The sequence below is a fragment of the Pleurodeles waltl genome, chromosome 4_1 (assembly GCF_031143425.1).
Source record: "Pleurodeles waltl isolate 20211129_DDA chromosome 4_1, aPleWal1.hap1.20221129, whole genome shotgun sequence".
NCBI classification, from domain to species: Eukaryota; Metazoa; Chordata; class Amphibia; order Caudata; family Salamandridae; genus Pleurodeles; species Pleurodeles waltl.
The window spans coordinates 716688582-716704662 of NC_090442.1; the positions used below are offsets into that span (position 1 = coordinate 716688582).

At 43.8% G+C, this 16081-nt stretch overlaps 1 protein-coding gene across 2 annotated transcripts in view; it reads left to right on the top strand.

The window, feature by feature from the left end:
* MKLN1 (muskelin 1) overlaps nt 1-16081 on the top strand; it is a 568922-nt gene that overhangs the window by 122755 nt on the left and 430086 nt on the right. For both annotated transcript variants that reach the window (XM_069229308.1, XM_069229309.1), the window contains exon 3: nt 5026-5168. In XM_069229308.1, coding sequence (XP_069085409.1) covers nt 5026-5168 — 143 coding nt within the window. The remainder of the gene's footprint in view (nt 1-5025; nt 5169-16081) is intronic.

Below are 16081 nucleotides of genomic sequence, written 5' to 3' on the forward strand. Positions count from 1 at the left end.
TTGAGTGCAGCTAAAAGTGTTCTGATTTTGGCAAGTTTGAGTGGTGACCGTCTTAAGTGGCATGTTTTTAATCATGGTGCCCAAGAACAGTAACTGCTTGGAAGGAACAATGATATGCCTCTTGAAGTTGAAAACAGAACCAGACTACTAAAGAACTGGCTCTTCTTTTTTTACCTTTTGTTTGAAAAAACCCATAATAACTTGTCATTTTGTGTTTGTTTTGCTCTTTGTTAGTACCAAGAAACGCTGATGTAGGTGAATGTTGACAGTTTGGTATGATGAAGTGAGACTGTTGGTGTGACTAAGTCATTATGTCAGAGTAGACAAAATGATGCACCTCGTGAGCATGAAGCCAGGGCGCAGGTTAATGTGGACGTGGTAAAACACCAAGGAACTAAATGCCTCAATGGAAGACAAATAAACTTTTCTTCATGCCAAAGAGACTGCAGGGCAAGGTTGGTGACCATGGTAGCTAGGGATAATGAAAAACTCATCAATGAGTTCTAGACTGGTGAATCAGCCTTCCTTCAGTATAAAGTCCCTTGGAAGAAGACACGGATGCCTCCATTTTCTTTTTAATCACGGGGGAACTAAGGTTAACTCAGTTATTTCATCTTTGAAAAGCAAGTGTTGAACCTACTGATCCAACAGGAGTTCTTTCTCCAGAATGATTAAAAGGAGGAATCGAAGAGGCAACCTGGAAGACTACAATGTATCCTCTGACCAAATAGAAAAGGTTGGTATGAGCCCATCTTGATAGCAAAAGGAAGAGTCCACTTCCTGGATTTTAAAGGCTGTCTATATGGCCTGGGATAGACCTACCTGAGGAAGCTATATCAAATGTCCTGTGATGGGACACATAAGGCAGACATTTGATGGCTGGGAAAGTGGAATAAATATGACTGAGAAAACCTGAAACCTGTTGCATTTATCTTTCTTAATAGAAAGGGCCCAGTGTTCTTAGGGAGGTCTTGCCCTCCACGTCAGAGCCTTTTTATGTAAGTGTAAGTCAATTTTGCAAATTTAGGGTTAAATTTATGATAATGTTCTTCCTCCTTTTGATGCAGGTAGCTCTATTAGCATTTCCAAGGAGGCAAGGGGTGCTTTGGAACCAGCCATTTGGAGTTGTCCTAGATTGCCTGGTCGGAAGAGGCAGATTACACTTTTTCTAGGACTTTGAAAATTGGATCAGAAAAATCCAGCAATCTATCTTGACAGGTTTTAAGGCTTATCCAATTCTTTTTATGGAATCGCTAGAAAACTTGCCAAGGGAAGTTAAAATTGTGACACCAGGTGTAAGAGATAAAACCACTCATAGGCGTTTGAGGGTCCTCAATCACTGTAGTGTGTGTGGGTGAGAATTATGTATTTTTCACTTTCCCTTTAACAAGTTACTTGGAGCTCTAGAGAGTACTCGCCTCAGGGGTCAAGGTCAGCAGAAAATTACATTTCTCCAATGCCAGTGCATTTGTCACATAAAATTAGATCCTTGGCTGAACGCACTGTCCCAAAAGGAAGTCAACCATAGGGACCACCGAAATGTCTAGAAGAGGGGCATTAAAGGTATGGATTGGGCTAGCAGCATATTGGTCCTAGATGGTGCTTTTTGGGTAAGACCTTGCAGTATAGAGGAGTTTCCGTTTGCCCAAATGTCAAAGGAGGGAGGAATAAAGGTCTGCATCTAGGTCAGTGTAAGATGCAGTAGAATGGGAGGGTGTCTCTGGGTTGGTGGTGGCACTGGGCTGTATAACAGGCTTGCTCGAGTACCACCTCAGTTTGGTTATGAAGTGGGGCTTGAATGGATACTCCAAAGTAAGGATGGGGTCCCTTGTTTTGTAAGGCTAACAAGCATGCAGCTATACCTGAAATGCACATTAAAACAAATCCAGTGGATCGGAGTGCTCTGTGGTGAAGATTGGTTTGTGAGGGTCTGTTGTAATCTCTTTTTGAAGATCACTCTTGATAAGTAAAATTAGCATACTGACCTACTGGATTATACAATACACTCTCTAAACAGTAGTCTGTTTTCTTTTGCAATTAAAGTTTTCTGAGGTTTTAAGAAATAGCATTTGAAGAACTACAATGGCCCATAGCAAATGCATGCAAGAACCAATTAGACAAAGAAAGACCACTAACAAGTTCAAAAATGGTAACACACGAAAAAACGATGTCCCACCAAACATAAACAAGCATTTACAATGCAACGGGTCTCGCGTTTGCTCATGTTAGAGCTGATCGCGTTGTAAACTCCTAACCCGACTTTTCACCTATCGGGCAAAAGTGCATTTATGTACATAACCCGAAAAAGTTAAATCAAGTATGTAAAGCGCTCGACTTCTGACAAGCGACATCGGGCTCGTAAATTAGAGAAAAAGTAGTCCACGAGCCGGACAGAAAACAACGAGCCTCGCATGTTTTCTGTACTTGGACTCTGCGCTCAAGGAGGGCTAGCCACCGGAAAAGGCATGACATATGCGTGCCTTCGACTAATGAAAGCAAGCAGATTTTATTAGGGAAGCCCACGAACAAATAAACACTGATGTGAAGTTTACAGGGCTCCGCTCCCTTTTCCAGCGAAAGTCATCGAGAAGATCGTCAACACTCAGCTCACCCACTTCCTCGAAGACAATTCCATCCTGGACCCCTCACAATCCGGATTCAGACGAAACCACAGCACTGAGACCGCCCTCCTCGCCGCCACAGATGACATCAGACATCAAATGGACAACGGCGAAACCTCAGCCCTCATCCTCCTCGACCTATCAGCCGCTTTTGACACCGTCTGCCACCGCACCCTACTGACCCGCCTCCAGGAAGCCGGCATCCAAGATAAAGCCCTCCACTGGACCTCATCCTTCCTCTCCGACAGAACGCAGAGAGTCCGTCTCTCCCCTTTCCGCTCCAAAGCCACCAACCTCATCTGCGGCGTCCCCCAAGGATCCTCCCTCAGCCCCACGTTGTTCAACGTCTACATGGCCCCCCTCGCTCAACTGGCCCGCCAACATCATCTCAGCATCATCTCCTACGCCGACGATACCCAGCTCGTCCTCTCCCTGACCAAAGACCCGCTCACCGCCAAAACAAACCTCCACGAGGGACTAAAATCCATCGCCGATTGGATGAACAACAGTCGCCTGAAACTCAACTCCGACAAGACGGAAGTCCTCATCCTCGGACGCACTCCCTCGGCCTGGAACGACTCATGGTGGCCCTCCGTCCTCGGACCCCCACCCACCCCTGCCAGCCACGCAAGAAACCTCGGCTTCATCCTGGACTCCGCCCTCACCATGTCCAAACAGGTCAGCGCCGTCTCCTCCTCCTGTTTCAACACCCTCCGAATGCTCCGCAGAATCTTCAAGTGGATTCCAACAGAAACCAGAAAGACGGTGACCCAGGCCCTCGTCAGCAGCAGACTTGACTACGGCAACGCACTCTACACAGGCATCCCAACCAAAGACATCAAACGCCTCCAACGTATCCAAAATGCCTCCGCCCGACTGATCCTCAACATACCCCGCCGAAGTCACATCTCCCCTCACCTAAAGGAACTCCACTGGCTCCCGGTAGACAAGAGGATCACCTTCAAACTCCTGACCCACGCTCACAAGGCACTTCACAACACCGGACCCTCCTACCTCAACACCAGACTTCACTTCTACACCCCAACACGTCAACTCCGATCCGCCAACCTCGCCCTCGCCATCGTACCCCGAATCCAGCGCAAGACATCCGGCGGCAGATCCTTCTCCTTCCTCGCCGCCAAGACCTGGAACTCTCTCCCCACATCCCTTCGCCAGACCCAGGACCTCCTCGCATTCAGAAGGCTCCTCAAGACCTGGCTCTTCGACCGCTAAACCAGCAGCGCTCCCCTCCCCCCCCCCCCCTCAGCGCCTCGAAACCCTGACGGGTACATAGCGCGCTTTATAAATACTATGATTGATTGATTGATTGATTTTTCTAAATACAAAAGAGTCTCGCTGCGAAACGCATGTGCGAGCGCATGCAACACAAGCTCGACCCTAAAAATGGATGGATGAGAGCCTGATCCATTTAGACCATACACAACTTGTGAGAGCCCTAAGGAGCACTGATGCATTCATTTTCATTGCATTCTGGGGAGAACCGGAGTGTTTGTGAGCTGCAGTGCCCTGCGATTAAATCCTTCCAAAAGTCTAGCTATAGTTCTACTGCCAAATAGGATCTTGTTAAGGCACACATTCGCAAAGCAACTATAAGTGAGAGTGGTGGCTCACTGTTGTTGCTAGGTGACTAGCAAATGAAAGGCTTTCAAAGACAAACATGTCAATGCGGACAAGCAAGATGAGCAAGAGATTTCATCAGGCCTGATAACCTGGCTTGTCCTAAAGAGAGAGGCTTGGCAGGTGCACAGGGTGTGAGGCTGAAGAGGCCATGAAAGGAAACAGGAGGAGGAAAAGGAATAAGAAAACAAAACACAAACACAGGGTTGTATAACATCAGTGTGCAAAAGCACAAAATATACAGTGCAGATGTTTATAAGCTTTATTCCGTAAAGGGTTACATAAAATAAACACGGCTTACACACAGTGGAAGAACAAATAAAAGATAAAGAGGTTAATGAAAAAATACCACTAAGAAGCTAGTGGAGTACTTATCTTTTATCAGAGTGACAAGAAAGAAGGCGGGCTGAAATGTTTATCACCTTCCTTGGTTTATTTAAATGTTGTTGCTGACTGAGTTGGAGATAAAGAAATGTTTGCCTCCGTGTCTTTCTTCGTGTTAGGATTTCCTAGCCAAGATAGTGGAGATTTACAGTGATCTTCCACAAGTTTGCATGTCTGGAAAATTTACAGGCTAATACATCATGTCCCTTTTGCATCTTTGCCAGTAAGCCTCACCAATCAATGCGATGTTTAGTGAGTATCAACCAGAAAGTGGTTTCTGAAAGTTCATTTTAGAAAGAGCTTGCCAGGGTTTAAAGCTATCTATATCCTGTTTTTCAGTTTCAAAAATGTAATTTAAAGCATTTTCTTCTTAATGTTTCAGTACCTGATTCTCAAATTAGAAAGGCCAGCCATCGTCCAAACAATCACCTTCGGTAAATACGAGAAAACACATGTCTGCAATTTGAAGAAATTTAAAGTTTTTGGAGGAATGAATGAAGAAAATCTTACAGAGCTCTTATCCAGGTATTTGTTTTCTTAATTTTTTGAAATGCCACCTGCTGCCAATGTAAGGAGCTAATCAACGTGGTACTGTGAGTGTGTTTGAGTAATTGAATGAATTCTGGAGGAGGTCTTAGGAATGGTGATCCATCAACAGAATGTGAATGTTTGTGTGCATGTGTGAGTATATAATGTTGGGAGAGGTTGAAAAGGGCTTTTGGGACAGGACACACTAAATGACGAGCTGGATGCACTTTTGTATAAGGACAGTCCTCTACTTAAATTTTGCCTGAAGTGATCTCTGTAGTAACTTCCTTGAAATAGTAGAGAGGAAATATCCTTTATTAAGAGCAGGCAGTACAAAACGAGGAGAAAACCCTCTGCTAACGCTCCTCTCCAACTGACACTCCAGCACTGTCCCAATACTCTAGAAAACCCATTAGAACATTAACATCCCCAAGTCAACCCTCAGCCAAGACACCACAATCACCTTGTATCATCTCTAATTATCGACTTCCTTCAATCTCTTTTTACAAAATAACTAAATACAGGACGAGAACATTTAAGGGTTGTATATTTTACATACATATCCAACAAGTTTAAGATCAACCTGTTGCTGACCTAAGACCAGCAGTCAAAAAAGATAGTGGTGCTTTATCATGCCACACAATTCAGATTGTGCCACTTGATGATTTGTTGTTTGCACTGTTATTTCATTTTCACCAGATTTTTAAGAATGTATGCTTATAACGTATATTCTAACAAAGGATAAGGAATTAACCTAGGTTTATGGTTTTGATGCTTTATATTCAGTGCTGTTGAAAAGTTTAGATATGGTTTTGTGTTGGGCCTAAGCTGTTTATAGAAGTAAATATCTCTATTTTCCAAGCATAATTTGGTGAGAATTGTAGACTCAAGATTATATAATCCCATGGAGTTGATAACATTGTCTTTGAAAAATACTGTTTTGGTGCTTCTAAAGTTATAGGGTATGTAGTTATTTTACTTATTAATAATTCTAGTTAGATCTTCTTTTATTGTAGTTCATTCCAGTTATATATTCCATTGAGGAATGTTTTAACTTGAAATTATGGACGTTTGGCATGAGCTCTGAACAAGTTGACTACTATCACCCAGGCCTGCTTATTAAAAAAAAAAAAAAAAAAAAACATTCCACTTTACAAGGCATGACTCATATTTTACAATTTGAGGATAAGTGCAGCCCTGGAAGGACCTGTGAACAAACTGTGTACCCTAGTTTTGGGAACAATGTGCAGTTTCCTGACTGCCTTTCGGATGTGGAAGAATGTTTTTGTTATACACTGAACCATGTTGGCTCTCCGACTCTGATAACACTGTCGCTGTCAACATTAAAGAAAGTGCATGGCTTTCATACAGGAAGTTACAGGATAGAGGACATTGCCTTCCTCAAGCCGGGCTAAACATGAACAGTGCAGACATTGCACTACATGCATGAGAGGGGTGCCTGATGGAACCCTCTTATGCTACCTCACAATTATTAGACATTACAGCAGTTCAGCAATTTGCCAACATCATCACACTAGATCACCTTTGCATGATGGCCATTTTAAGGTAAAATCATCCTTCATTGGCATACTAGCTCGAGTTCATTCTCAGTGGACAATGAGTCTGCTGATTTATACCTTAGGAAGAATTTGTTTTATTCTACAAAGGATTCACTTCACCATACACATTTGTGGTTACACATGTCAGTGGTGCTAATAACATCATTACCAACAGATAGAATTTTCAAGAGTTTTGCTTGCATTTTTCTTTGAAAAGACACACTTAATAGTACTTTATGAAAAAGTGGTAGTTTGACATGCAGTGGCATCGACAGTGGTAGTTATGCTTAGGCACATCTTCTGAAGTGTTGTCACTAATTAAAGGAATCCCTCAGGAGCTTGTTGTGGCACAATTCCAAAAGAAATTTGACTCAGTCAATCAATCAATTAATCAGTGTTTTTTAAGCGCAACTACTCATGCATGGGGGTCTTAAGGCGCTGAGAGTGGGAGGGGGCATGGAGCATCCATCAGTGCAGTGGTTCTTCAAATAGCCATGTCTTCAGCTCTTTCGTAAAGTTGAGGAGGGGTGCAGTCGGTCTGAGGTGGGGTGGTAGGGCCCAGGCTGTGGTGGCGAGGTAGGAGAATGAGCGTCCCCCTGTTCTTGTTTTTCTGATGCGGGGTACTTCAGCGAGAGAGAGCTGGGCTGAGCGTAGAGTCCTGTAGGGTACTTGGAAATTGAATCGCCTGTTCAGGTAGGCTGGTCCGGTGTCGGGGAGGGCTTTGTGTGCATGGGTAAGGATCTTGAAGGTGATTCTTTTCTCTTTGGGGAGCCAGTGTAGTGTGTGCAGGTGCTGGGAGATGTGACAGTGTTGAGGTAGGTTGAGGACCAGTCTGGGGGCAGCATTCTGGATGTTCTGTAGTTTGTGGGTGAGTTTATTGTTCATGCCGGCGTAGAGTGCGTTGCCGTAGTCCAGTCTGCTGGCCATGAGGACGTGTGTGACGGTCTTTCTGTGATCGAGGGTGTCCATTTGAAAGCCTTGCGTAGGCGGCGGAGGGTGTAGAAGCAGGTGGATGAGAATGAGTCGATTTGGCGGTCCATGTTGCGTTTGGAGACCAGGATGATTCCGAGGTTGCGGACTTGATTCTTAGGGTTGGGCGGGCTTTTGAGGGTGGGGGAGCCACCAGAAGTCATTCCACTCATAGGGGTTGAGGGCACAAGAGGAGTACTTCAGTTTTATCTGTGATGAGTTGTAGGCAGCTGCTTTTCATCCAGGTGGCAACTGCTCCAATGCCTTTGCGGACGGTGTCTGGCTGTGTTGGGTTTGTTGGATAGGGAGAGGATGAGCTTGGTGTCGTCACCGTAGCAGACAATGTTGAATCCGTAGTTTCTGACAATGGCAGCTAGTGGGGCCATGTAAATTTTAAACAGCGTTGGGCTGAGGGAGGATCCCTGGGGAACTCCGCAGGTGGTAGGTGTACCATATGTGCGGCACCAATATTTACTTTAGCTCTACTATACCAAAAGAAAGGAGACAGAAGCTTTTTAAGTGAATTCACTCCGCTTCCAATATAGAGCATCAGTGGATCAAAGAGGAGTGGGTGCACTGTCATGGGCGATATCTGCTGACTGCTGTTCACCCAGGCGAACCTCTTTGTTTTTTAAAAAGATTCTCACCCACTGTGGTTCTTTTTAGTGGCATATTTCATCATCGAGTCCTCGCCCAGATACAAGTAGGTATTTAACCAGGCTGAACCCTAAAAGTTCAAGGCAGCTCTAGTTAATGTTTAGAGGACCTTATATTTAAAATTGCCTCAGGGTGTTCTAAGGACATATTCAATATTCTTTTTTTTTTTTTTATTCGTGGGCATCTTCTTCAGTTTTTATTCTTACATCTTGCAGGGAAAATAGAGAGCTTCTAGGTGGTGCAGTTCACCAGTCCTAGCTGACCCTCTCCCTATGTTCCGATGGGTCCTGAGGAAGTGCCTCTGGATGGTTGGTCAAGGTATGGCATGCTAGAATGAGTGCATGGCTAACATGATGTGGCACTGAATAGGATGCACAGATAAAAAAAAAAATACCCAATAGGATTAGAAATATGGATCTTGATAATTCTGTCCTTAAGAAAGCCTACTGACCAGTTATGGCATATATAGGCTGAACATGTAGACCTCAAATGAAGAAGTACATAATATTTTCCAACAGCATTGATTCTTGTTTTTAATCTTGCCTGGTGGCCTACAAATAAATAAATGCAAAAAGGAACAAATGATGGACGGAATGTGAAACAAATCAAACATTCAACCCACTCACAGATCTGGGATTAATTAATCGTTTTTACCCACCATGCCATTCCAGTTTGGACCTAGTCATATGCAAATCAGTCTTGCCCGTGCTCCCCATGGAAACAGTCCAGCCCAAACTGCCAGGCCAGGTCCTCCCCAGACCAGAAACAAGCATTCTGGAACTGGATTCGGGGTATCACGAACCAAACCCCCCCCCCCCCCCCCCCCCCCCCCCCCATCAACAAGGCTAGCTTGAATCTGGTGGCGCAGCGAGCATCACCACTCCATCTTTCGTTTGTTGCTTTAAGTGGGAATGGCAATGGCCCTAGGGCTTTACCTCACTCCTGCAGCCTTCACACTGGTCCCACACTATTCCCACAGCTTCTGATGTTGCCTCACATGTGTAACGCTGAGCTGTTATGGCACTGTAGCCCCATGTAGCCTGCTCGACTGCTGGGAACAACAAACCAAACATACAGCAGGATATCATTCATCAAAGCTCCCCTAGCTGGCTTGCTGAGGGGATAAGGGCAGGTGGAAGCAGGTGGGCAGGCGGGGGTTCAAGATTTCGTTTGACCCTTCAGCGCTCTCTTCAGAGCCTGAAGCTCATAGCTCAAAGCAAAGAATGAAGAACCATTGCATCTTTCCTCACAACCACTACCGCAGTTTCTTACTGCTGTGGCACTTCCCCACACTATTGGGACACAACTTATAAGTTTATTGGTCTCTGACGTGAAGGGTGGCAGCAGACTTTTTGGTTTCTTCCCATGGGGAAGAGAGCGGATCCTTGCATGTAGTCTCAAAGAGTCTTTTGATAAGGATGTTGTAGGAGACAGTGTTGAAGACCGCAGAGGTGTCGGGCAGGGAGAGGGCTGCTGTTTCTCTTTGGTCAGAATGTTTTGAATGTCGTTGGAGGCCGCTATGAATGCTGTGATTCTTTCTCAGTCTCAATTGTGTGTTGTCGTGAAGATGGTAAAGTTTAAGTTGGGTTGTGAGTTGCTTGTAAATGGCCTTCTCCATCTGGGTAGGGGAGCAGGGAGATGAGTCGGAAGTTGGTCAGTTGATTCGGATCGACTGTGAACTTCTTGAGGAGGGCTTTGATTTCTGCAAGTTTCCATTCATCTGGAAAAGTGGCAGACATGATGGAGGTGTTGATGTGGGATGTTCCATAGGTTGTAGATGTGGTGAGGCATGGGTTAGTTGGGGCCCCTGAGTAGATGGTATGCATGATTGCCGATGTGTTGTTTCTGGTGGGAGTTGCCAATTCTTCAGGTGGCCGACTTGGCTGGTATTGAATAGGGTAGCATTGAGTTATCTAGGGTTCAGTTGGTGTGCGAAGTTGGTGTAGATGGATGCGATTTTGCTAAGTAAGAGCTTAGATATGTTGTGGCAGAGTTGTTGGGAGGCAGCAATGTTGTTGGCAGTGGCTGAGGGTGAAGTGAAATTCTTGATGATTGAAAAGATCTCCTTGCTACTTCTGTTTGAACCCAGCCATATGCAAATCAGTCTTGACCCTTGTCCAGTGGGAACAGTCCAGCCAGAACGTCCAAGCCAGGTCCTCCCTGAACTGCTATACAAGCAAGCTAGGACTGGTTTCTCCCTGACAGGGGTTCATCAGCCAGGTATAGCTTAATTTCAGTGGCACAGTCAGCATGGGATCCACATTTGGGCATACCCATCACACTTGAGACGTCCACTGCAACAACAAGGTAATGGATATATGGAGATTAATTCAGGCATTTCATCAATCACTGTTTGTATACATCAATAAGTGCTGTAGGCATAGCTCTAGGACACCCTTTCCTTTGGATAATAGCACATTTTAGACATAATAAATAAATATACGTATACTGCACATACTATGACATACATAAGGTACAAAGTAATATGTAAAGTAATTAAACACATGAAAGATCTAATCAAAGAAATTAAAGATGCCCCAGCTCCTGGAAATAAAAAAGATTTAAGACAAGCATGGGGGTGGTGCAACACTTTGGGAAAGGCTTGTGCTAGAGGAGATGGATACAAATACCATACTCTGCCCCAAAAGTCCATATATCATGCTGTATGTCCGAGATGTATCAAACGACCTATCTTTGTTAACCCAGATCTGACCAGATTTTGCATCTCTATCGGGTCTCAGAGTAAATTGTCCCAAATCATGGACACTCCTCTCAACAGACTTGCTTCCTGCCCCCTCAGCCACCTCTGGATTCTCATTTGCTGATGGAGGTGACCACTTTTCGATACTTAGGACTCAACATATATCATTATACCGTGAACCTTTTTTATGTTAATGCAGGCAAAGCTGTACAAGCTCTTCATTCTCAGATGACTGGGTGTTCTTGCCTCTTTCAGTTATTTGGAAAGTGGCATTGGTATAGAAAGAGGTCCTTCCCATACTCCTTTATTATTTTGTTAATCCACCTCTCCTTATTCCTTGTTTCTTTTGCCACCTTGACACCTAACAGCTTTCCTCTGGGGTAGTGGACACCGCCAAGTGGCCCTTGTCATGTTGAAGCTGCTAGTGGAAATGGGAGAGTTTCTCTCCCTGATTTTGAATGTTACTACCTATTGGCCCAGTTACAGTGGGTGGCTTGCTGGCTTCTCTCGTCATGAAACAGGATTCTCTAAAGCTGAATTAATTGACCGTTTGCTCCATTACTCGCTGTATCCCATTATATGTGCTCCGTTTCGCCCATGAGATTTCACCAACTAGCCATGTCATGTCTGTTTCCCGGGTGAGCAAGGTAATCACAGAGCGGGTTCCATTCGCCCCAGTCATCCATCCCTCTTCTGGGCTTACTGATTGCGATGGACCAACTGAAGCTGGGACACGTGCGGGCTTGGCATGCTTCTGGCCTCCGCTGGGACACCTGCTTCTAAACAGGGAGCTGATTGACTTCGCCACTTTAATGGCCGAACTCGACCTCCTGCTCGGACAACTTCTAGTAGAGGAGCTCATTAACCATTCTCTCGATGAGCTTTTTCACATTCAAAACACATTACCAACCACAAATGAGTCTACCAAACTCTTCAAGAGGCGCGTACCTAGGGAAGGCTAGCCTGATGGTTCTACAGAGCCTTTTTACAACATAAGGACCCACATCGTAACACACTGTGCGAGGCTTGGGAGGCGGGCTTAGCTAACCATATACATGACTCTGACTGGCAGAAGGTGCTGGCCTATCCCCACAAGGTGTCACTCGGTGCTCACTTCAAGTACATTCAATTCAATATCCTCAATGGGCCTTACTTTACACCTGCCACAATAAATAGGATTTTTCCAGAGGCAGCCTCAAGCTGCTCTTGTTGTTCATTTCCTGATGCCACCCATCTCACATAATGTATGGTCATGCCTCACCTTCCAGCCATATGTGCTCACGGACACTACAGACCTCACTATCCCCAATACAGCTACATGACTGCTTCTAGGCCTCTTTCCTCGCCTGGCCTCAGAGAAACCTGCGGTTGAATACCTGGACCTGGCCCGAATCTTAGCTAAACACGCTATCGCCACGCAATGGAAACACGAGAACACCAGAAGTCCCGACATGGACATGGGCAAAGCTTACTTGGAGTACATTGTTGCATAGGGAGCAGTGGGCAGGCTTGCTGAAGTACTTTATCTCACAGCCATGAGAGCAGCTCTTAGAGCAGTTTCGGATTGTCACTAAGGATGACACTCACTCGCCATAATAAGTCCCTTCTGCACGTAGGACTTATAACTCCTTTCGTGGCAACGGGACAGTCTGTCCATGTACAGTATGCCTGGTGGGCTCCTGGAGAACAAGCAACTCTTCGCCTAGGATCAGGAGGTACCGGTTATTCAGTTCATCACTGTTACATCTAGCACCATGGGAGGAGGAAAGGTAGGAGTTAATGTTGTGGTTCTGTTATATTAAATATCAAAAGGTACATGTAACAGTATAGCATCCTCAGAGATCAACTGTGTAGGGCAAGTGTTACCTGCGTTTGCTTAGTTCGCCTTCAGTGCTGTCCCCTGTTCTGTCAATATGAATTCCATGTACACTATTAAAAAATGAAAAAAAAGGAGTTGACAGAAGAAAATAGATTTTTCTTAAAGAATGGCAAAGTGCTGCTTCCCGTAGGCTAGAGAAAGAAGCTTCTGCAAATATCAAGTGCATTTGAGGATCATAAATAGTAAGGTGAGGATCAAGGTCTTGTACTGGTGACCCTAAATCTACGTGGACATGGAGCATTGTATGAAAAATTAGATTGTGAAATATCAGATAAGCCATTCGTCACATTTACACTACCCTGCACCCCATAGGTTGCCCCAATATGCCAAGGGAAATAATTGGTATTGACACTACAGGACCACTGTATATTGCAGTGGTTTGGTTAAAGATTTTGTATGCTGATGATTACTTCTGAAAGTAGTAAGAATCAGATTTTGCAATGAGAGGGGTGCTGTGTTACTATTTCTATATAAGATGTTCTTTAGAGAAGCCATTTCCTAAGAGTATTGTAAGCACAATTAAAATGAGTGAACCTAGACCGTTTTCTTCAACTCAATGGCTTTATTCGATAGACCATATATTTGTGTCACCCTCATGGCAATAGAGCCCTTGAGAGCTTTATTAGGGTAATACAATTGGTAAATGAAGATAAACCTTTTGGGAAATGTAAGTGAAAAAGATGTTTTGGACATGCTGCATCGTACCCAATGTGAAGAGGTACAGTCCTTTTGTTACCATGAAACCTCTTACTAAAGATAATTTGGGTCGAATGTCTGTCCCAACGTGTAGAATGGTCTCCAAAAGTAATTAGGGAAAAGATTAAAGAGCATACAAGGACTACTAAAGTAGAACATGTCTAAACAATATATAAAAGGGGCAATAGATAGGTATCAAGAAGGTTCAGTGTAGGCAACAGTGACAATACCTTTCTGAACCTTTGAGAGCCATTAAAGTTTGCCCTGTTCTAAAAAATGGAGTAAATGGATAGCTTGGCATATTAGCTGTCTAGCCAGATGCAACAATGCAAATTATATTGGTTTCCAGATGGAACCAAGAGAATGTGCTTATTGGTGCCAGTGTGCAGGAAACGGGAAATGATTTGTAGGAAATAGAAAGTAATGGCAGCACAGTGCAAGTGTTCTAGTCTTGGCGTATGCACACAGTGATGAATGACTATATGACTGAGGAATTTATGAGTAGTTTAGTTATTCAAGATTAGGATGAAGAAACTGATTGGGGCGCTGGCTGGTGTACTGAGGGAACCCGGTGCATGTGCATCGTAAGAGTACAATGGACGCTACAAAAGGGAAGGTCCATAAGAAAAGATTTGGGCGAACCCTTCTTACGCTGGAAAAAAATGGAGGTTTATCGTTGATTTATACACTTCTGTTGCGTGCAGTGTTCGAATATATCCTGAAAGCTGTGGTAAGTGTACACTGCTGTTCAGATTGTGCATCATTTTATATACATTGTACATATATTTCTAGTTAATTTTATTTTGTTTGGTTAAATTAAGGCGATGGGTAGGTTGTAGTGTTAATACATATTCTACTTTTTCACATTCTCTTTAAACCTTTTTACACTATAAATCGTTCCTGTTCCATATTCTGCTGTGAAATGCTTTAGCTTGAAATAAAGAGTAACTGGAGAGGAGCTAGGAACTGGTTGACTTTTGCTAACCGTGGCTAGTTATTTAGACACTTCCCACTTTATAAGGGGTGACTCATACTTCAAACAAGTGTATGTTGTGTAGCTATTCCAGCCAATCACGGATATTAATTCCTCACTGCAGTGCTGTAAAATGTTCCCTTGTTAAGATTTGCTTGCTGACTGATAAACCTAGATGTAGATTTATTTAGCAGTTTGTACTTTTCTGTGCATTATTGGGTTGGACGGCACAATATTAGTTTGCAGTTTTTGACAGTTTTAACATTTAACAAAGCTTCTAAAATGTAATAAAAAACATCCTTTCCGAGGTGCTTAATTATGTTGCAGTTGAGAGCACAGCAAAATGTGAATGACAGGATCATACATCCAGGCGTTTATAGACCTTGTGAGCCAGACCTTTGCTCCTCTCCTCGACTTACATTTCACTTGTTTCTGATCCTTGTGTTTTGGGTACTGTTGTTGCATGTCATTTCCTTCGAATTATATCCCTCTGCCCCTAATGTTATTTTGTGTTAAAAGCTGTACTGCAGCACATCCGAGGAGGCAAGCATTAGAGTTCCTACTAGGTCTCATCAGGAGGAATGAACATGTATAGCAAACCTCTTCTCAAATGGCTTGTCACACCTGAAAAGAAGGGAATGCTGTTTTTAATTGTGCGCTTTCAGAGAAGAGGTCTGACCAAACATGCTTTGTGACAAAAAAAAAATCAACTTGCATTCATGTCAGCCACTACGTTTTCAGTTTTCTCTCTGTGAAGCAAATTGGCCTTACCATATAATATACAATTATAATTAATTGAGAACAAGAAGGATATCAGCTGTATTAACTCCTATTTCCCCAGAAGCGCTATAAGGTTTCTTGGCAGAGTAAAGATTGCAGGGTACACAGAATTACTAAGGTATATGGTGTAAGATCTGGACAGGCCAGTGGCAAGTCTGGTAAGCCTTTTCTCTAAGAAATGATTCTGACTCTGGCCTGAATTTCAGGTTGGTAGGATGCCATTTCAGCAGGGGCTTTGGACAATAACCTGATGAGGGATCATCATGTAAGTTTCTGGACTATAATTCAAGAGCTATGCACTTAGGTGAGGATGCCATACTGCTCCGAAAGAATCCTTCATTGTGATAAGCATCCAGCGGTTTCCAACAGTACTCCGATTTCTCTGATGCAAAAATGGTAGCAAACAGTCTCAAAATTGTCCCTTCTGGACCCCTGGTCAAAGACCACTGATAAGATGAGCATGTGCAGAAACCAATATGTACAGGAATGTGTGTAAGTAAATCTAATAGCTACGTTTTATTACTGCAGTGTTTCAGAAGCCCCAACAAGGTGTTTTGCCCTTTTACAAAGACATATCCAATGTGAAAGTAGCATACAAGCTGAAACAGACGTTTGTGGCTGGGCAAGGTGAAAACGTTATATGATTTGGATAAAGCTATAGAATGGCAGGCATGAAAGTAGGCTAAAGTAAAGGTA